This window comes from Neodiprion fabricii, chromosome 3, assembly GCF_021155785.1.
Source record: "Neodiprion fabricii isolate iyNeoFabr1 chromosome 3, iyNeoFabr1.1, whole genome shotgun sequence".
Taxonomy (NCBI): Eukaryota; Metazoa; Arthropoda; class Insecta; order Hymenoptera; family Diprionidae; genus Neodiprion; species Neodiprion fabricii.
The window spans coordinates 17,008,734-17,031,252 of NC_060241.1; the positions used below are offsets into that span (position 1 = coordinate 17,008,734).

A 22,519-nucleotide genomic window follows, 5' to 3' on the forward strand; every position below is an offset into this window, starting at 1 on the left:
CCTCGTACGATAAAGAGCTACAGTATACTAACGAATGGATGACTGCCAATTCGTTATCTATCAGCTGCGGGACACTCATGGAGGAGGATGTTAGGTATTCGTGTGTACACTGTTATCTAAGAGCTTTTTTTTTTGTTATTACATTACCGGTCTTATCTTGTGCAAAAATATTCTGTAGATATGGAAACGCCTGTAAACACTCCGTATATGTATATAAATTGACAATCGAGAAAAGAACCTTGCGAAATGTGAACGTTATTAAACATCGCTTTATGCAAGTTTAAACTGTAAAAAATTTCGTGTCAAAATTAACCGATATGAGCTTGTATAGAACAATTATCGGAGTCGACTCGGAAATGTAGCACCAGATAGTGTTCATGGACACCAACAGTGTTGAATAGAAATCAAATTGTGCTCTACACATATAAGTCCACACCAGAATATATTTTACAGTGTAATATCACCGAATCGCTCCTGCATTATGTCCGTGATTTTACCAACCAATCGACGAAATTAGGTTATTCGAGTTATCGCATGTAATGTACAATGGACGATAATTTGATACGCAAGAATGATGCACCCTAGGTAATTTTGTAGCTAGACTTACCGTAGGTGATGTTTGTATCATAAATAAAATATTTTTTGGGTGAAAAGTAGCATGTTAACAGTAATACGTTCTCGATTCATACTCTCACCCAAAAATTTTGTCTCCTCGCAAATACGTCAGATATTGAGGAAATTTTTTGTGCATCTTTTCACTGACAGCAATAACAGCATGAGCGCTTAAGCTGTGCCTATCTTGATTGAATATTCATAAACGACGCAGTAGTTCTAAAGAAACTCTTGTTAGAGATAAAATATCAGATATAGAAAACTAATGCGGGAGTCATGAACGTTGAAAGGGGTACGAAATCGTCAAAAGAAACACACCGACGTCTCTTATTTGTAGAATTCTACATAAATAGTGAAAGTGAAGCCATTTTTTGAAGCGGTACGTGAAAAATAAATGTCCTGCACAACCGAGGAGACGACCCATAGACTTCATCGACACGAACCCGGTTAACAACGTTATCTGCATTAATCGTTCTGTGGACCTGAAAATTCCCGATGCTTGTATTGCTGATGCGAGAATATTGGGAAACACACCCGGGACTCGTGCAACACTGGTCGTAACTTTGCCTGGTGTCAGATGGCTGTGAAGTATTCTCGGACACATACAAAAACTCGAGGAAAAAAGTGTCAATATCTGAAACGACTTGATAGGAGAACAATTTCAGCTCGAAAAGAAAATATCAAGAGCCTACACCCAGAACTTGTCAGATCCTTGGGAAAAATCCAAGATCAAAGGATCGTTTTATAGCAACAGGCCATAAGTGGTGCTTTGTATCAAAAGCCATGGAACTGGCATGGGCAGTATCGTCCAGAAACATTGATAACACCTACAGTACCAGCACCTACATTGCAGAATTGCTTTAATCCTTCATCACTAGCAAGCAAACCACACGAACCAGCAAGCTCAGTGACTTACTCATTGTAGGGCCAGTGAACAACAGTAAGGATATTCACGTTTCCGCCACTGTAACTCATTAATCATCAGACTTGCAAAAAAAAGTGTATCTACAAAAAACGTAGGTAATTTAGTCTTCTTTAAATTTGTATTAGACATTTTTGTCGTAGGATCAACCGATCAGGAATTATTTTGAAAAATACAATATTTTGTACCTTTAATCCAAGATGGCGGACCACACCCTCCCCCCCCCCGCAAGATCGAAAATTTGGATTTGGATATGTTTGGTGTGGTATATTTCATACGTTAGGGAAACGACTATTTTTTTTGCATATGTATATTGACATCAACCAAAAAATTCCCGAAAAATTTCGCACGAGCTTTCGGGAATCATAAATAAAATTTTACTCCAAAAATAGAAAACCCGAACTTTGTAAACTGCTACTTTAGCTAACCGCTAGTCCCCAAATAATGTTTAACAGTAGAAAATATTATATTGTGCTGTAACGAGTGCTGAAAATACGCGATACCTGAACACTACTTGATCTGAGCAACTTTTTGCAAAATACTTTAGAAGTTTTTTGTTTCTTTTTTGAATTTTCCAAAGCAGATCAACAAACGAAATAACTTTTTGTACATTTTTTAATACGCCACAAACTAGCTGTTTCCGAACTTATCCAGTTTCGTGGAAGAATCGGCGACGGGTATAAAACCGAAAAGTCAGCAGTTTTTGGCTGTCATTTTGATGTACCTCCGGTTAGAATGACATTTACGATATTTAAACCGTAGTTAGGTAAAATATATCAATGAACATTTTTTATTGAACAATATTCCTTCGGAAATTTTTTTGAGTATGTAATCAAAAAATGTAACGAGACGAGCATGCTAAAAGTGGTTACAGCTTTTCAGTTCGCACCTCGAGCAACTTTCTTTACGAGCCCAAGAAATATTCATTTTCATCGATCGCTCTTTTTTGATAACCGTTATCTATCTCAAGTTGAAAAAGTTCTGGATGTGGACGTCATTAAAGAATACAAAAAGTAATTATTTTGTTCATGTCGACACGCAATTAAATTTTCAAAAAATTCTTCAACATTTTATTATATTTTTTCTATCAATCTTTGGTTTGGAATCAACTTAAAAATGACTGGCTATGGTCAATTTTTCAGATTCCTTTCACCGTGGCAACCATCGGTAAGTAAACGCTCCGCTAAATCTGAGTGGCAGGATTCAAATTTCAAGAATCTCATCACTACTTTTGTATAAGGTGTCTAACAGATCGCGTGTCTCGTAAAGATTCACGTGTATAAAACTAAACACAATGTAAAATATCAAATTGTTTGCCGCCATTGTTGTGTGAAATTACAATTCAATATAAATAAATACGATTATTTTTTGGATCTCCCTGTCGTAACACCGTTTGAAAATTAAATTTCAAAGCGTAGTCTGAAAGGAAACTAAAAAATGTATCAAAGCCAGGTATTTTTAAGTTGATGCCAAACTGGATATTGGTAGAAGAATCACGTTGAAACGATGCGGTTTTTTTTTTGAAAATTGTGTACTAAAGTAAACCAGATTACGTTCAGTATCTTTTTTTTCGTATCAAACGAAAATTATTCTTGAAAATTAAAGTTTTATGAGATGAGGAGAATAAGTATTGATAGAGTTAGAGAGTTACAAATAATGTTTGGACGAATATTTTCATTTTTCATGTGAGCCAAGTCGCTCCAGATGCCAACTAAAAAGTTGGAGGGGTTCTTTTGTCATGTTTATCCAACTATGCCCGTTATCCAAGGTTGCAGGCTTTCACCAGTCTTCACCGACCACGTAAAGTGTCAGTTACTTTGACTAGCCCGAAAGCCTATAGGTATACATTAGGTACTGAGGCGAAAACCGAACGACGGTGAGACTACAGCTGAAAACATAAATCTATGTGGATTTACGCTTTATTGAAAGATCCGCTGGGTTTTTGTATTATATAAATTAAATCAAAGTAACCTGCAAATATGTAAATTTTTAATACTGCGCAACAAGATTTCGGCAGCGTTATGATTTGGGAAATTTCCAAAGGTGTCTGAAATTTTTTTTACAAAATGTGACCCAGTTAACAAAGCATGCCGTATATGCGTATCGGATGATAAATATTTACGTACAGCTCACGTGAGCACTATAATGAAGCGTAACATGTTACTTTGTACCAAGTCGTTATCGTTTTGCGTTGAATCTACGTAAACACTCGATGTACTTACACTATGTATGATAAGATGTGATACACTATGCCCCCTACCGCATATGCAGAACAAATCGCAGGAATGGTTTTCGACACCTCAAAGTACCTCGACAAAGGATTTAAATTTCACAAAGTAGGTCAATTTTACAAATATCATACAAGATTATGGAGAGCAGCGTTACTCGGTTGGCGCGGCATGCTTCATACCGGGACAATCTCTTGAAACTTGAAAATAGACTGCGCATGCGCCAAATAATTCGATCTCATTGGTCGGCGAAATCTTCCCGCAGCGATATCTTTGTCTGCGATGCAGGCGGGCCAACGTAAACAAAATGTGTACGATTGAATCGTTAAAGAGCATAAGCATTAAATTCCAACCGTTCTTTGAAGAATCAACTTTCCGGCCCGATAACAAATGCTTCCCAAACCTTTCCGAGTCACTACCTCAATTATTCGAGATTCTAACCTCGAAAATTCGTAAAAATCACATCGCCGCCAGAAACAGTTTGACAGCTGAAACTCGGGATGACCAACTTGCACGAACAGCCGATAAAACTCGCGCCTGCGCGGTTGATTTTTGAGTTTCAAGGGATTGTCGCAGTATATGGGGCATTCCATACGAAACCGACCAATCCGTGAACCGGATCATATTTGATTTTGTTGAATTTTTTTACTCTTTTGTACCCATTAAAAGCAGTCTTTCGAATTTTTTTACAATTTTGTCTCAACCCGCCCAAACACAATGAGTTTTTTTTAAATTTCGCACAACTTTTTTTATAATGCTCATAGCTTTTTCAAAAACACATATCAAAATAAAAGATGAAGTCATTTTTTCTCGATATGAGTTGTAGTTCCCTAAAGAAAATACAAAAACCAAGTCGAAATTCATTTTCATATGATTTTTCAGTTTCAAACCCAAGATATTTTTTATTTCACAACTAGGAGCATTTTGATTTTTTTAAAAGAATTCATCACTTTTCAAGAGACTATTTTTACAACTACCGAAAAATTCGTAGCTGGCGATATTCGTAACTTGTATTTTTTTTTCTACCGCGTCTGAAACAAAAATTATGTTTCTCCTTGAATTAATAACGCAAGTAGAGTGATTTGATTCCAAATTATTCTCTTTCATTTTATTGAAGTGGTTTGTACCGATTTACATTTTTGCATAAATATTAATGTTCGTTTCCGGTTCATAATGGTGTACTGATTTCAAGCGTTGAATTTTTTTCATATACGATGTGGATCTTTAAATCGTTTGCACTACAATACCTTTTTATTTCTATATTGTCCTTATCAGGAATTAAAAATCAATTTAAAAAAATACAAGTTATGAATATCACAAGCTACGAACTTTTCAGTACTCGTAAAAAAGTCTCTTGCAAGTTGGTGAATTTTTTAAAATCGAAATTTCAGTTAATTGATTTTCCGATTAATCGATTAATGGACAGCTTTGATTAATCGATCAATCGATTAGTTCGAAGTTTCGTTTTGACGTTTCTTTATTTAGTGGAAATTTATATCTTATTTTTTAGTGCGTCAACATTTTTGTTTATGTAGTATTACAGTTAACCCTGAGTGCAACCATTCTTCTGGGACCCTTGTTTGGGCATCCCTGGGTAATATATTACATATAGGCAGAAATAGTTTTAATTATAAAATTGGTTTAAATTCATATTTCTCAGCTTATAAATAGTGAAATAAAATCGTCAGAGTATCTGGCGTACGATCGTACAGGGGCGAATTCGATATGTTTACTTTAGATGACGTGGTAAAATTTAATGCAAATAAGATGTAAAGAATTATCAAGAATCGGAAGATTCTTTCGAATTGGCAAAAATAAATGGGTAATATACTATCCAAGTAACCCCCAGAGGCTTAAACAGTTATATTAAAAAATAATCGGTTATTAATTCAATAATAATTCCAAGGATGCCACTGAAAGAAATCTGATTTCAGAATTGTTTTACATTTATACATCAATTGCGTATGTATGTTATGTTTTGTATAAGAAAATCTATTTCAGTCCACATGCCTTGATACGAATTGTTTTGATCACTTGCTCTATGTTTACTTCTTTTCAAAGTGAACGCTTCGTACAAGTTGCGTACGAAGCAATCGGGCATCATACAGAATATTTCAGTTGCGTAACTAGACTTTACGGGCCCCAATGCGAAAGAAAATGAAGGATGTATGAAAACGAACATCGATTCACTGAATAAAGAAACTTTGAAACAAAACTACGATGTAATCGATTAATCGAAAAAAAACTGATTAATCGCACAGCCCTACTTAGTATACTTAAAGAACTGTGTGATTTCTCAAAATTTCGTGGAAAACGTTCGGGTTTGGGACGGGTTATTATCGGATCGGGTTTTTTGGCGATCCCGGATTGGTCGGAAGCCCAGGATTTTCGGGAAACCCGTAATCCTCGTAAAACCCGAAATTTTTTGAAAACCAGAAATTTTTTAGGAACCCGAAACGTGAGTAACCTAACTTGTATAATATTCATAATATTGAACAAATAGTAGTTGCTGAATGCTAATAGTAAATAGTACGTCTAAATGACATCGATATTTTTAGTAAAAAGTATGTCAACCTTTTATCGGGAGATCCGGGCATCGGTTTCATCGAAATTTTCGGGAATCCCAAAACATTTTCATGCTTAGGAATCCGACTAGAAACTAAAAGATTTTCCCCGGACCGACCCGCACGGCCATAATAACGATTACAATTGATTACACATTCCGTGTATCCAGATTAAAACACTGGTTAATTCTTCATCTGAACCCTAAATTGGACCTAACCGGTTAAATCGTGTTTTATATGTCGTGCCTAAAGTCCGAATCAGCAAAGCACGCATCAGAATGGGAGCCGTTGAAATATTACGTTACGCTTTCAGGGGTGTAGGCGGTTAACTTCACTGAGACGACCTTTGACAGGGGGGCAGGGGGTGTATCCCACTCTTATGGATATGTATTTGTTTTTTGATCGGACAATTAACATTAGCCATCGTATTATTGACAAAAAACAGCGCGACGTAATATTTGAATTGCTTTATAGGCAGTTGTTATTCGAGTATTATTTTTCTACGACAAACATAGATACGTCTGACTGACGGAGTCCGCGTCAGATGCGAAGTCAAGATCCGTTCAATAGCAGCAGTCAGTACGGACCTCGAGTATAACTTCGATTTATGGAGGGTAGAGGTAAGGAGGACTGTCTCCATGTGTATAAAGTGTCCGTAAAGTACAGGCAAATCAAGATGGCGTTGCAGCAGCAAAAGTTCCACAAAGCGCCAATCAGATTCGTCCCGATTGAACTCTGATTGTTAAGCGCCAATCGGATTGGTACCCTTATTGCTTATGAGCGCCATTGCGGCGACTTGTTGAACCACTATTTTCTGCTTTTGGCGGACACTTTTTCAGCTGAAAACGCATATGAGATACATCTCCTTACCTCTACCCGCCATACTTCGATTGCTTAAGTCATCTCGGCGAGTTACGTAGAAAACTCCACTACAATAGATAGATTCAAATTGCTGCTCAGTAGGTAATCAAAACTCAATACAACTCACCCATTGAGACTAGATGCGGGATCCAGGGAATTTGAAGGCCCCGATACATGGACTTTTGGAAGCCCAAGTCCCTCCACTTGGCCGTGACTGTAGACATGATGGCTATGGGTTGACAGAGAATCGTCGCTGTCACTGCTAGGCAAATGCTCCGACCCCACTCCTCCACGAGGCCTGAAACCCCATTGAAGCATAAATTAATTCTATTTTAGGGTGCCGAGCTTTTTAGCGCAACTTTGGAAAACAACACCAAGAACACGAGTCGTGTCTACATGAACATTTGAACACGTATACACTGGTGCGTTGCGTATGAAATCAAGAAATTTTATTCCCCACTGTTCGAAATTTTGTTGAAACTTTATTAGGTGATAGAAGACTCTTTAATTAAATCTCCCAAACTATATTCTCATCAATTCTTCGTACAATGTGACTCTTAGGTTTCTGATATTCAACCCTCCTTGAGGTTTTTGAAATTCAAACCACTTTCTTAAAGCATCTCAAATGGTGACGAATGGTTACATTTTGTAACAAGAGAATACAGTCGACTTTTATTCCTGTGTTACGTATAGAACTTTATTTCCGATTCAACTCTGGCCGTAATATACATATATTTGAAAATTGGGACTTTTAAATTGGCTTCGTATTTCCCGCAAATGCTTTTTAGGGAAAAACATGCTACTTTCGTCCCGCTTTCGTGGTCAAAAAAGTTAACTTTGTGGTTGAGTCGGGAATAAAATTCATTTTCTATTCCGGTCATTTTAATACTATTTTCACGATGAAGTGATTTCTTTGTTCTTTTTTCGAGGTCTCTGATAATCTTTTAATCATTGGTAATCAATACTTAACGTTTCAAGAATTTCAAAGAAAAATCTAAAACATTTGATACTTTTCAAAGTTTACACTGGCATTGCGTAAAAGGTGAAGTTAATTTTTTTAAGTTTTGCAAACTACCAAAGCGCTTGAAGAATCGGAAAGTAAGTATAACTAAACCAAGTAGCACACGGTCGACTCACATTTGACTTACTGCCGTCGGAAAATAACATCAACCAATCGGAGACTGATGAAGAGGGTGTATTTCAAGCCATTAGATAACTACATGATACTTAAAAAAGTTTTGAATGTTTATAACTTAGAAGTGATTCCATAAGAGAAGGAGTTAAACAAATTAGAGGTTTTAGAAATGCTACTGTTAACTAAAAAAGTTTCAACAGAGTTAGAATTAGTCAGGATTAAAACTGGTTGATTTCGCATGAAACGCCCAGTTATAATTCAAACTATAATAGAAGAGACTGCTATGGTAATGTGATTCAGGGAACATGTTCCATAGATACTAGATTCTTTGCGTAATATTACGGTACTGCGGACTGACACATTCCTAATCAAGCTCCTGAATCGAATTGTTATCAAGGGGGTGCCCTGGTCGATTTCGAGAAAAATACCTTTATATTATTAAATCCAAACAAGTCGTGTAATTTGGTAGCTGACAATAAAATTGCAAATTGAATAACCACTTCTATTCTCTATCCTAACAGAACAACTGTGTGATTATTCAACGCTTCAATGGGGAACAGTGTGACGCAAAGAGCTTTTTGACGGGGACTGATGTTTCACGTTATTCAAACGAATACTTAGGAGTATACCGAATAAACTTAATCCAAACAGATAGGAAAATACACGTATCACGAAAATTCATTTATACTAATATATTACCTCGGTGAAAAAAAAAGTTTAGATTATCACTAGCTTGTCCCCAGAGTTGAGGTGTAAATAACGTAGCTTGCGACCTTATGGTAGAAAATTTTCTAATTTTCGCCTTACGAAAATTACGTTCCAAAGTTATGGACACGCCTCGTGGTATGTAATGGTTCTTGAGACGAGAGATATCGCATTTTTGTGTTTCTATGAGACTTTGTTTTTACATTCAATTTTCACTTAGATGAACCTCGAATTATAAACTTTTGACACGCATATTCCTTTGTAAAAAAATATGCTTAAAAAAAGTCAATTTCTTCAACATCGTTTGTCACGCAATTAATCAACGAGACAGCCTTGGATAATATTCAATATCGATTCAAGGGGGGCCAAGTATGCCAAGCTTAGACCAGAGTTCAAGTGTTCGTCGGTAATTTATATAGTTTACGGTCTTTGTCGGTAAGTGAAGACGTTGCTCGGGCGTTTGGTCGATAACAGTAGATCCTGGTCCATTTATAAGAAAAGGGCTGCACATTTTTGTTGGTATGTCAGTCAGACGTGCCGGCACAACAGATCGCGTACTGACCCGTTGTAATCATAGGTGGCGCTAAATTACTACGTAATTTTTACAGCAAACAAATTCTCACAAGGCCTGACTTTCTTTAATAGGGATGTGTTGCGTAACGTAAATTGCAAAATTGCAAAATAATGTTGATAGATTTTTTGAAAAAAATATTCAACCTTTGTATCTTCTTAAACTGATAGACGCGGAATGATAATAAGTTATAAGATTATGATTGGGGTTGTCAAATTGCCTATAACAGGCTCACCAATTTCTTAAATGCACACACGAGATATAGGTAGAATATTTTTTTTTTTTTTTTGCTGAGCTTACATAAGGAATTTGTCTTACCACAGTTTTATTAATATTAATGGTTTTAAAAATAAATAATACCAACGGCAATGTCAAAAAAATTATTGTATTGATAAAGTAGCAATCTATTCGCAGACTAACCAAACGAATAAATTGCAATTACATCTGCAGCAGACTAATTACTGATAAAGCAATAAAATATAGAAAAAACTAATCACGAAAATTAATTTTTCCTCGATCTGCGGGTGAACTATACACCCGTATGAAGTAACTAATATTTATACATTTGTCAGGTGTGGAGGGATCACGGAATTTGAGCGATTTATAATATTTTTAGATGAATTAACGGTACTTGAATTTCCATAGATTATTATTTGTCATATTGCCCTAAGCAATATCGAATTCGTAAAAATTCAGCTACGGATAAGAGGTTTTATCAATTTTGGTATTCTTCCAAAATTATAATGGTATAGGTTTAAAGAATTGACCAAGTTTACGGGAATCGAATTTCACACACCTTATACGTAGAGTACAACGTTGTTTTAGAGATATAATAAAATTATGAACTTCATCCTTTGATATAATATGTATATTACATACTTTTACCTATCTAATTATGATCTCATTGTGATCCCAGTATATAATAAATTTAATGAGAATGTATGAAAATATTAAATTTTTCGGAATAATCGATAAAAAATAAAAAATTTCTACCGACCTCGTTTATACGTTACATAACAAAAAGTCTAAAAGAGAAACTTACAACAGAATGTATCTTTGCCAAAAAAAATTCAGACTTCCCGACAGAAAAAGCATTTAAGTCAAAAGCGTATAATTTAATATTCATAATACGTGTAAAAACTTAAGGTACAAGTAACGTTTGTCGAATGGAAAATATGAAAATTCAATCATTCCATTTTAGAGAACTATGAAACTTTTCATATATTTTGAGTCTGAAATACCAACTGGATAACCCAATTGCAGATGTATTCAAATTTTGATTTTGAAATATTCCATGACAGCTGGTAAAATGGTTTACAACGCAGTGCAGGGTTTGAAAAATCATGGTTTATGTTCATTCTCCTATCACGTCACGTCCAAGGAACATTCATCAATCATACAAAATGACTGCATCACAAATATTCATTCAATATTTATCTGCAGTAATTCCAAATCCGTTTCAAAATTTGATTATACATGGAATCATCATAATAAACTATTACATGTATACAGTATACACGGATCGTGCGGTGCATTGCGTCAAGGTGAGAGAAAAAGTGCATTTTTATAGTATAGTTCAAATGCAACTCATTCATTGAATTAAAAAAAATAGAAGTAGGATACGGATGGACATCCACTTTTCGAATTCTAGATAAATTTATTTAATTCGATTTATTTATAGTCAATAATTGCCTTTCTTTAATCAGTCTCGCACTTGTTGACTGAATATAATTCAATACACTTACTATCAGAAAAACAATAACACGTATCATAACGATTTAAAAAATAAAAAATCATTGATGCAGTCAAAATTACTGATGACAGAAAAATTAGAGATCCAAAAATCAAGCATTTGTATTATGTTTAATTTAGCATCAATTACGTTTGCATCTCCAGTTTAATAATCCTTTCAACTTCAAGCATCCATTATATTTCATATTCACGAATAAAGAAACTCAAAGGGTGGGAAGTCCATACATCTTTTAATTCGTGATAAAAATGAATTGTCCGTTTATTTCTATAAGTATTCAGAACCACGCGCACCGCGTTTTTGCTATTAATTACAGCATCTAACGTATCAGTGAGGTCAATTTCATTTCACAGCTTGTGCAGTGTTAGTCTATTAACCAAATATGCAATTAGTGACTAATAGGGCGCCGAAAATTGTAATGGTATCGAAAATGGTACCGGAAATTGAATTTTTATTTAAAATTTGAAATACGATGACACACATTTTAAGAAAGACAGAGACAGGGATTGAGATGTGAAGAACCAGTACAAATAATGGATATTTGCTTCCCATTTCAGCGATTCTGACGATAACTAATCAGTGTATTCTGAATCAGCATGCCTCGTAAATTTATCTGTACCGAAGGCCGGTCAAGATTATAACCAAGAACTTGTACAAACTCGAAAATGCGTTACATAGATGAAAACTATTCTAACATCGTTACAAATGAATATACGAAACTTAAGACTTTGCTACGGAAAGAAGATTTAATCGAGATTATGTATGTGTAATATAAATAAAATCTCTAATCAAATTAATTCATGTTATGATTATTTTATTTATTCATCAGATATCTTTTTTCATGAATAAATTCATAACGTAGTAACTGTATGTGGAGATTTGAATTATGACAATTTAAAAATATAACCATTCGAGTAACAGTCTGCACTCGAAGTGCAAAAAAATCCGTTGACGTTTTGACAAAAATTTCAAGTTATTTGAGAATGTAAACGTCAAAAGGTGTTCGGCTAAACATAAATCGATTCCTAACTGGATAGGAGCGAAAACAGTTTTGGTTTTTCTGAATGGAAAACATTAAGATTCGATTTTTTTTTAATCAATAAACAATTAACCAAATTCATTAATCCTCATTAAAGAATCGGGCATCAATTTTTGAAAAGTGTATTGTTCTGATTGATGAATAAATTTTCAAATGGTTGCATCTTACAATAAATTTGTCCTGTGCAAATTAAGCATTTAGACTGTACTTGTTTTAGTACCTGAAACGATTTTCTTGATGTCGAATCTCAAAAATCGAACATTATCCAAACATTCCATTTTCCACTTTTTAGAAAACATAAAAAAATTTTGTTTCGATATATGTAACGAACGAAGTGTACTCAAGAACAAGATGTTATAGATTGTTTACAATCAGAAGATTTCAAAAGTCAAATCAAACTCTAGCTTGAAGTCATTCAATCGAATCTCTCAATCTCTCTGCAAACATCTGATCCGCGTCGAAACTTTTTAAAACTTTTTATACTAATAAATAAATTATAAGAAGAAGAAACCAAAAGTATATTCAAGCGTTAGGATTTGATACCACACGAGAAATTTCTATTTGTGGTTACTGTACGCAGTCCTCAACTATTTCCAGTATCTTACCATGGCTGAAAAATATACTTCTGGATATAAAATCGAAATGAGTTTCGTAATGGTAAGCAAAAAAGTGTTACTATTTTTGTTGATTACGATCAATCGTGTATTGTTGGATCGGTAAACCCCACGTATTTTCTTGTAAGTATTACCGTAATTTTGTATCAATGCAAAGTAAATTGATATTTTTATGAAAACTTAGTCAACTTGAGAAACAGATTTAGTGTTATAAAAACTAGAACATTCAGTATTAAAATCTATAATCACTCTAAATAGTTACTCGTACCAAATTTTCTTGCTATTCCAACAACATTTTAAGCGATTTGTTGTAACGATACCTATTCAGCTGAAATTTTTCCCACAATCAGTGTAGGTACCAATTGTGAGAATGACGAGGAATTATAAAAATAATGTCGCAGAGGAACAATCAATAACAAGAACATGCTACGAGTAATTTGGGAATATGGCATGCATACAAAGAATACAAGACAAGTACTCTTTCAATAATTACCAACAATAAAAGGGGGCGGGTCTTTTCAAGCTGGGGGGTAACAAAAAAGGTCTGTGTACCTTCGAAATGGATCCTTGCCCAATGGTATATCTGAGCGCCAATTGGTAGACATCTTTTTGCACGATATTTGGTAATTACTCGTCTGGTTTGGTGACTGTAGATCGTAGACATCACGATTTTAGGTTTCGGTACGTCCGAGTTATTCGATCAAGAGTACCTAGTTGATCACGTGCACTTCCACGGTTTTAGAAATTTCTCAAGCTTCCCCAAAAAAAATTTCACATCAAATTTTGACGCAGCCTTTTTAAGAAATCTTACGTTTAAATATCTGTAGATAATTCGGGAACTATAAATGTATTGTTAATTTCACGGAGAAGTTACGCAATATACCTGAATAATATGTGACTATACCTATACCGCCGTGCCGAGGGAAAAGCTGATTGATAAATCACATCTTTGATGAAAATACGTTTTAATTATGAATTATAAAACATTGGACAGCATCTTTTTATTACAAATCATCATATGTTAAACAACCGTTGGAAATAAACAATAACTGATGTAAAACCTGCAAGAGGTCTTTCAAATTAGTTCACTGATTCCAATTTAGAAAGTCGATTGGATTGCGAGTTATTCTGATTCTTTCCTGGTGAAGTAAAAACTATTATGTAAAGGGTCGTAAGTTTTTTTTTTTTTACATGTAATATCTAGGGTCAAGAAATAACCGTAACTGAATTTTCTGTTCTAGTGATCGATTGAAAGTTTAATTTTTTTACTGTATAATCAAACAGAGCTTTTGTAATTGACATCGTAAAGTTTTTTTGTCAATTTTCTCAGTTTGAAGGCGAGACCATTTGTGCGAATATTTTATATTTCTTGGTACGGCAGAATAAGTGCAATCTTTAACCATTGTTTTCACGATAATACCAATTGTGAGATGATTACGTATCACTTCGTTGACAATTTTAGAAAACTATCATTTTCCCTGCTGTTAATATTAAGTGCTAAGAAGAAAGTTTCTCGGTGAATTTTTAAGGATATATGAAATGTACAGACGGCTGAAAAATATTTTGAAACAAGAACATGACTGACGAAGGGTTGAAAAAGTGAAACTGAAGTTAATCAAGTTAAGTATGTACTGATTATACATTCTCAACCAAAAGTAAGGTTCGTCTACTGTATTGAATACTTTGTGATTAGATAAAAATCGGAAAAAATCATTCACAATAAAAACAATAGTAAAATTGAATTTGAATAATAATAATCCGGAAATGTTATCAATAAATGAAATGGTATCAAAAAAAAAAACTATGAAACTTAAATATAGACAGTAGACACCCTGTTATTAACAAGGTCAGAGATATATAACACAATCTACTATTTTTCGACAAAAATCCATACAATCGGTCCAATTTTGATCAACAATAGTTTAGATAATTCTTAAAGGAATACTCTAAAAATCATTTTCGACAGATTTTATCTTAAGCTCGTCGATTGGTAAAAGACCTTCAATATGTACAACCGTTACCTTAAGTGAGACTTTCTAAAGCTTTTCCCTTATCACGTTTTTGATCTAACAACAAGTCCCATACATTTTTAAGTCCCAATAAATTTTACATTGAAAACCTTGTGTCAGGACGAATTGTCCGTAAAGTACTGATTGTAAGAACTGATTGTGAATGCCGGTATTGCTTTTTGCCATCGAATTGTAGGATATTTAAACAATGTCGGTAAAGTATAAAAACAAAATTGCAAACAAATAGATCAATCCACCCGAAGGTACAAAAGAATATGAATTTCTCTGAAAGTATAACATACTGAAAAGTCACACGTCAGCTGACCTACTTTTCGGACAAACACATCGAATTCTCGAGTGATTTGCCGATGAAGAAAAACGACGTGACAAAATTAGGATGCAGCGTTCGATATCAACCTAAAAACTTGATCGTGTTGTCACTTGAACTTCACTACACTAAAATTTGGTTCAGTAATCACTGCTAACGCTAAAACTAAGTCTGATACTCAATTCTATAACAATTACGAAAGTTAATCTGATTTTATTTTCTGATGAAGATTGTGCAATTTTTATGCCTTGTGATTAAAATTTTACACGCTTTTTCCTTCAATCTGTGTACATAATTAGAAAATTAATCTTGGTAACTATCGCGATCCGTAAACGTTACAGGATTTTACGAACGCCAGGTAAACGTGGCTGTAAATAATTGCAATTATTTTTCAAAAGTATAGAACAGCAGTAACTGTACGCATGTAGGGATTTACAAGAGCGGCGATATTAAAAAAAAAAAAAAAAAAAAAAATTGCGAAATCGAAGACAAAACGACAGTTCGACGAATGCCTTGACCTACACCGATTCCGGGTGAAGAATTTTAGGAACTAGAGTTCGCCGTGCGAGAGAATATATTGTGTGACACGTGAGTACCGATAATTTGATTAGACTCGTGTTACATTCGGATCTAATTACACTTACACTGGAAAAGTACGAAGCTGAAAAGAAATTAAGGAGTAAAAGTGAATACGAAAGACGGGGGAAGAAATAAAACTGAATTTATCCCAATGGATCAATGATAATCGAAAAGAGAATATACATATTATGTATAAATGCCTTGTAAGAACTATCTATTTTACACTGCCGTCCTACGTAAACAGCAGCCATACAGCTTCTGCAATCAGGATCGTCAAACAAGGGGGCGCAAGCAAGCCAAAATCTATAACTAATTTATCTAAATTTAGTTTTAATCAAATTGCACCTGTGGCGAGTAGTCTCGTAGCTTGCCGTCCAGTACAAGGGCGCCACTGTTTCGCGTTTTCGAGCAAACGATAAGTAAATCGAAATTCAAATTTTAATATTCTTTCTTTTTCGTTTCTTGTTTTCTTTTTTTTCGTTTGTGTTTTTTTCTTTTCTTTTTTTTTTTTATTTACGCACGTCTCTTCGGATTAAGTTTCACTTTATTGGCACGTAACTTTTCTTCCAGGTGTACAACACGCACGTGCCTGATAATCGGGCTTTAATCGATCGTTTATTACAACTGAACGTTGAGAAAAAAATCTTTGGCAAAAAAAGGAATGTACAGTTTAATTGCGATGACGTAAAACTGTTTAAAAAATAAAGAAAGTAACTTACTTCGAATCAAATATACATATACGTAGACCTTATCATTTGCGTTTGGAAAATTTTATCGTTAGGTAATAATGCGGATATATAATACGAATTACGAAGACAACAAGTTGAGCTTTGGGGAAAGCGTAATCAGACAACAGTTAAGATTAGGCTTCGAGATTACGGAGGGTTTACACATACGTTTAAATCGATTGGCTTGACAACGGTGAATAAATTAAAATCCGATTGTTACAACTCTTTCGTTGGAGTATCACGTACATATGGTGAGAAAAAAAGACAAACACTTGATTCTTCCTGCAGCGGTAAATAACGAGGTATTATTTATAAGCAAACATGTACGCGGAAGATAATCTCTTCCTCGACGTGCCTCCCACGACGTTTCTCAAGTACGGACTTGTCAAATTCGATGGTTGAGAATTAGCAGCGATGAGTGAGCGTTTCGAGGATTTTTAAAAATTATAAGAAACTATAAACGGTATATACGGCAATGCGGCAGTCGAAACGTGCAGCGCCCTGCAGTCATGCACTTTCCGATTCACATCACATCACATCACAGACGTTTCGCACACCAGTTCACATTCGCTCATCCCGTTGCGTCTGCGCGCCTGAGGTCACCTATTGACCGAGTATATAGCTTATAGCTATATGCCGTATTCCCAGCTATACCTAAATATATTTCTCCTCGTGCATATATGCATATGTGCATAAAGTATAGCCAGGTTTATAGAGATCCAATCGTACGCTGCAGATAATATGTATATACCAGGGTGTTTAGGAAAAAAATCATTTGCGATTTTCCACCATGACAATCCCTTAAAAAGTTTGGTTAGGTTAGAAGAGAAGATTCTATGAAAAGATGAGCGTTTTACGTTGTGTGGAAGATCGCGGTCAGTTGATTTTTAACTTTTTTTTTTAGAATTTTTTTGAATTTATGAAGTATCGCGAACAAAATTTTTTTTATTGCTTGCATCAATCGTAATATCAATTTACGTACCGAAGAAGACCATCGATTGTAAGTCTCCACAAGTATGAAGCTAAATTCTTGGAATTATTTTTAAATCGACGCAGCGAAAAAACGATGAATATTTATTTATACTTCAACATTATGATAAAAAAATATGTACATGTACATGACCAACTTTTGATACATTGATTCCTTGAAAAAAATAGGAAACTACTTGAATTAGCGCATCGGAAATGGTAAATGTTCCTTTTAACCGAATTTTGTGGACCGATTTTTGGAAATGTTATTTTGAATGATTCGGTTGAAAAAGAATCACCATGATTCGGACAGCTTTCATATTCCAGAAGTGACAGAATGAATATCTGAAAAATTCCATTCCATTTCGAAGGCTAACTACAACGTTTTCTCATTTCATGATGCCAATCTTTACTGACTACGTAAAGAGTCACTTATTTTAACTAGCATCAAAGACTACGCATTATTAACAATGAAGCAAAAAAACCGATGGCACAGCAATTCTGCATGCAATCTTGAATAGAAATATGCACTTGAAAATGCAAATTGAGAATGCTAATATCTGATCAAATATGCAATCGGTGATCATCCATTCACCGGAATACATCATCCGAGGGCGTTATTGTCGCGTGAAACAAAAAATTATTTCCACATTTGTATTCAGCATTGCATGTAAAACTGCGCTATGCGTAGCGTTTTTGCCGCAACAATGCGTAGGTTTTCATAATAATTATAGCGTTGCAAGCTACGGTTAAAAATGGTATGTTAATTTCTAATCTATAGGGTGGTCCACTTTAGCCGATGCAGAAAGACAAAAAAACAGAAAACAATGACCGACTATGTAGCTGACAACCGATACGACGAATTGTCTGATGTTCCTTTTTTGGTACACCTACTGGATGTAGACAAGCATCCACAAATAAATATTATCTGGTTGATCGGATGACAATTTCGAAGCCCCTGTAAGAGCCTCATAATAAAACCATCAATGATATTAGAATACAGCCCCCGAGCAAAATAACCCTCTTGTTTATCTCCCGAAAGGTGACTAACAAATTTATGAAAAATTAAGCCACTGCTTTCCTAAATCCTGTTGTAGGAGATTTATACCCGACTCGAGGGTATACAGAACTGGAGTGGTTAGAGATGTGATTCCAAGTTTTGATGAAGCTGCTGTCTTCAGAGTATTTAATTCCCATCACAAAAAGTAAAAATTGAAACAAAGTTTGAGACTTTATTTTCATTCTGCAATTAACACCCCTGAATTTATTACTATTTGGAATACAAAACGAAAGGTTCTGTCACGAGTTTTCTCAGTCAGAAGACGTAACAACTGTTTACGCTTCCTAACCTAACCTAACACTTTGCTACGGAAAGGGTATTTAATCAAGATAATGTATGTGTAATATAAACAAAAATCTCTGTTGTTTTCCACAACTACTTGAGTTATCCTTTCCCAGACAAGTTGATGTTTCTCAACTGCAAGGAAAATCACTGCGCTTCCTCTTACCAGTACAACGCTTTCCAATGTTACAAAGAGGTAAACCAAATCTGTTCCGGTCCGAATCTCTCGGCTAAAGATACATAATATCGACGGTTGCATAGAATAGCCCGCTATCTCGAATTAGGCTTCCAAAACCGGCGATTTCGAGGTTTGCTTGGAAAATCGGCTAACTCGAGTTATCGTTGAGATGAAATTAAAAATTATCATTTCGGCATAATGACATTTAATATTATTATCAATTTAATGTCATTATGCCGAAATGATAATCTTACATTTTATCTCAACATACGCCTGATGTTTTATACTTTCATTTCTGCATTATAATTATGTAGATAACCGTATAATACGTACATTCCCAAAACGAAGCTTGTATGAATTTTGTGAGGCGTTGCCGAATTTTGTATTCAGCCCGACATTGCTACCAACTTAATTTGCGGCCAAAAATTTCAAAGACGAAATAGCCAATTTTGAACTTTACTCGAAATAGCCGGTTATTCAAGCCTAACTCGAGATAGCCGGTTATTCTACGCAACCATCGATATCTGCTCGTCAAGACGCACTTCGTACAGCGCTGATGTTGGGAAGCGTTGATATACCAGTTTTGACCGTTCATTTTGGCCTTTGGAGTTTCTGCCATTCTGAATTACGGCATTCAATGTAACGAACTGTCTGAATTTCAACAATTTGGAATTCTTACTTCATCCAGTTCACTTATCCACATTCGCCACGTTCTGGGCGTCATGACCAACAAAGATTCTTCGCCCCTTAGACCGGTGAAACCTCTCTGCTCTACAAAAGAATATACGTCGGCGAAAAACTCGTGTTCAAAAACTTGACTTGTCGAAGAAATTTGATGACTCCTAACTCTTGCTGATGTCAGCAAACATATGTTGAAGCATCACCGATAAAAAAAAAGTATGGTTCTCCCTTTATCTTCAAAACGTAGCTAGAACTTGGGGTTCCTAAAATCCAGATTTGTCGAACCTACTGTCATTCGTACGGATATGAATGTCAAATTGGAAAGTAAATCGCACTATAGATAAGTCCGTCAGTCTAATTGTAAGGCTAACAGTCACCTGACTTGCTTTGCCGCCAATTAGTGACAGAGGCCTTTTGGGAAGTCGACCCTATTTTCACCAATAGCTCACGCCGTATCTCTTCAATAGGCGTGGGAAGCACAGGTTTCTATTCTAGAACAGGAAGATCGTTCACCTTCCGCCTGAACGACAACGCGTCTATTTTCTCCGCAGTGGCATTCGGTATTAGAAAAACCGTGAGCATAATCCGAGTAGTGATAGATCAAAAGACAATAAAGATTATCTATTCAGATTCAAGAAGTGTTCTACAAAGCATATTTCCCATCGGATTAAATTCCATGTCAATCTCCTTACTACCGAAACCAAAGGACGACTTTTGGATCTCGAAAAAACGGGTTGCACCATCACGCTAGTCTAGATGCCTTCCGCCAGTGAAATAACTGGAAACGAAATCGCTGATTCTATATTTAGATCAGCTTTTGATATGGAGATTAAAAGCCAGCCTTCTCTCTGGTGCTACGTTATCGATCGGTCCAAAAGGTGTAATTATCAGAGCTTATTCAAAGTACAGATAACCTTCGCAGGTCCTTTTGCAGGAAAAAGTGGAAAGTCGTCTTCAATAATACCGAACCCATTAACCAAACAAAGGCAAAGATGGATAAGAAATAGTTGGATTAAAGGAAATATCAAAGATGTATAAAAAAAAAATAGTCAGATGAATAAGAAAGGTTATCGTTGGCTGAAATAGGCACGATCGATTGATCGAATTCTTAGTCCTCAAAAGCTCAGTTCAGCCTAGTGAGGTGTTCAAATAAGAGACCAGAGTAAATTATCGTACGAGACAAATTTAGAAATGATGACCGGTACCCATCGAGGAAAAAACGAATATACACAAAAAATAATTCGAACAATCCAGTCAGACGTTTACCGTGAATTATATCTAAATGAGTAACACCGAATTATGATAAACTGAAAACGAAAACTCGTGTACAAAATTCTAGGAAAATTCGTAGTAGAGTCTAAGATTTATACACGTTTTAGAAATTCGAATGACCACCATTCGGTAACCGGAAGTCGAGACATTCAATGTTGACGTATTTCTATCGAATACATGAATTTCTTCCCATATTTCATTAGTTCGGAATACAGAACGTACGGAACTGAAAGGATTAGGAGTTTCAAAAATTTCGTGACACGTCCCTATATACTGATAAATTGATGTACCCGTAAATTTCTTCAAAATCAAGAAAGTCATATCTTTGTAATGGAGTATGAACGAAATAATTGTTGAAAATGTGTACAGTTATTGAAATTGTTGATTTTGCGGAATTCAAGATACAAGATTTCACACACGCACACACATTGTCACGTAAGTGATGAAACGTGTTTCTCACAATAAGACGAAGAACATTTTTTATTGCTAAGCGACATATTTCGCTATTATAAATACAATATTTCAAAGTTGACTCATTGTCAGTAAGACTCTTTCCAAGGAGGATGAAAACTGGTCTTACTGCTAGCACTTTGTCGGTTAGAATTTCCAGAACGTGCAGTTATTCACATTTCCTATTATACTTATTTCTCGAGCTTTTCAGAATTGTAGTTTTATACGCAATGCAGTAAAATGTATGGAAATAATGGAGCAGCAATGATAAAAGCATCTCAAACGTCAAACATATATACTATATTAAGTCTCTGCAGTGTACCAACCATACCCACAAGACGTGCGACGCTGTTTGTTCATCAGTAGCCTGAATAATTATGCAATACCTACAGCTAGAATACTTGTCAATCCAACAAGTCATCATCCCCGCGGTGTTGGAAAGTTAGATTCGACGGTCATGGGTTATGAAGAAGAAGTTTAGTCGAAAAATTTCGGTCAGGTAAAGAGAGTTTAATTGTTTGGAAAGCGTAACATGTTAAAACGTTTCCGACGTTTCGGCCGGGCCCTGCCGACCATCCTCAGGCTATAATAATTAACAAAAAAGTTTCAAAAAACAATTCTGTATTGAAACAGAGACTACGTTCATAAGAATAGTTGCTGTTGTTGTAACTTGGTTATAAATTAATAAATTGTCACAATTTTGAGGTTAAGTATAGAAATTGCGGATGGCAAAAAGTATAAAATAAGTTTACATGAGTGAAATTTTGACGACTAAAGTAATTAATAAGTGTGTGAGAATTGTAATAAACCAGAGATCAAATAAGTTTAGACAGATTACTCACAAATTTGACGACCTGTTCCTGCTTAGGTGTTATTAGTTCAGCATTTTGGACGGAAGTAAAGATTAGCGGAAATCGATCCGTAAATCTATGGTAATGAGGTATGATATTGATCTATGTTCGAATATCATGGATTTAAAACT

General features: G+C 35.1%; 1 protein-coding gene and 1 long non-coding RNA gene across 4 annotated transcripts in view; one reads left to right on the top strand and one right to left on the bottom strand.

The window, feature by feature from the left end:
* The window catches only part of LOC124177133, a 52,112-nt gene extending 33,646 nt beyond the window's left edge, over positions 1-18,466 (top strand). The window contains exons 2-3 of the long non-coding RNA XR_006869528.1: positions 2,677-2,701; positions 18,396-18,466. This is a non-coding gene — a long non-coding RNA (uncharacterized LOC124177133). The remainder of the gene's footprint in view (positions 1-2,676; positions 2,702-18,395) is intronic.
* The window catches only part of LOC124177131 (GRAM domain-containing protein 2A-like), a 98,720-nt gene that overhangs the window by 69,987 nt on the left and 6,214 nt on the right, over positions 1-22,519 (bottom strand). Inside the window, exons 1-3 of one of the 3 annotated variants that reach the window (XM_046559172.1) lie at positions 16,263-17,170; positions 13,554-13,755; positions 7,315-7,485 (exon numbers count right to left, since the gene is read on the bottom strand). In XM_046559172.1, coding sequence (XP_046415128.1) covers positions 7,315-7,485; positions 13,554-13,606 — 224 coding nt within the window. In that variant the 5' untranslated portion in view covers positions 13,607-13,755; positions 16,263-17,170. Of the gene's footprint in view, positions 1-7,314; positions 7,486-13,553; positions 13,823-16,262; positions 17,171-22,519 lie in introns of those variants that run through there. The other 2 variants (XM_046559173.1, XM_046559171.1) reach the window with 2 other exon arrangements.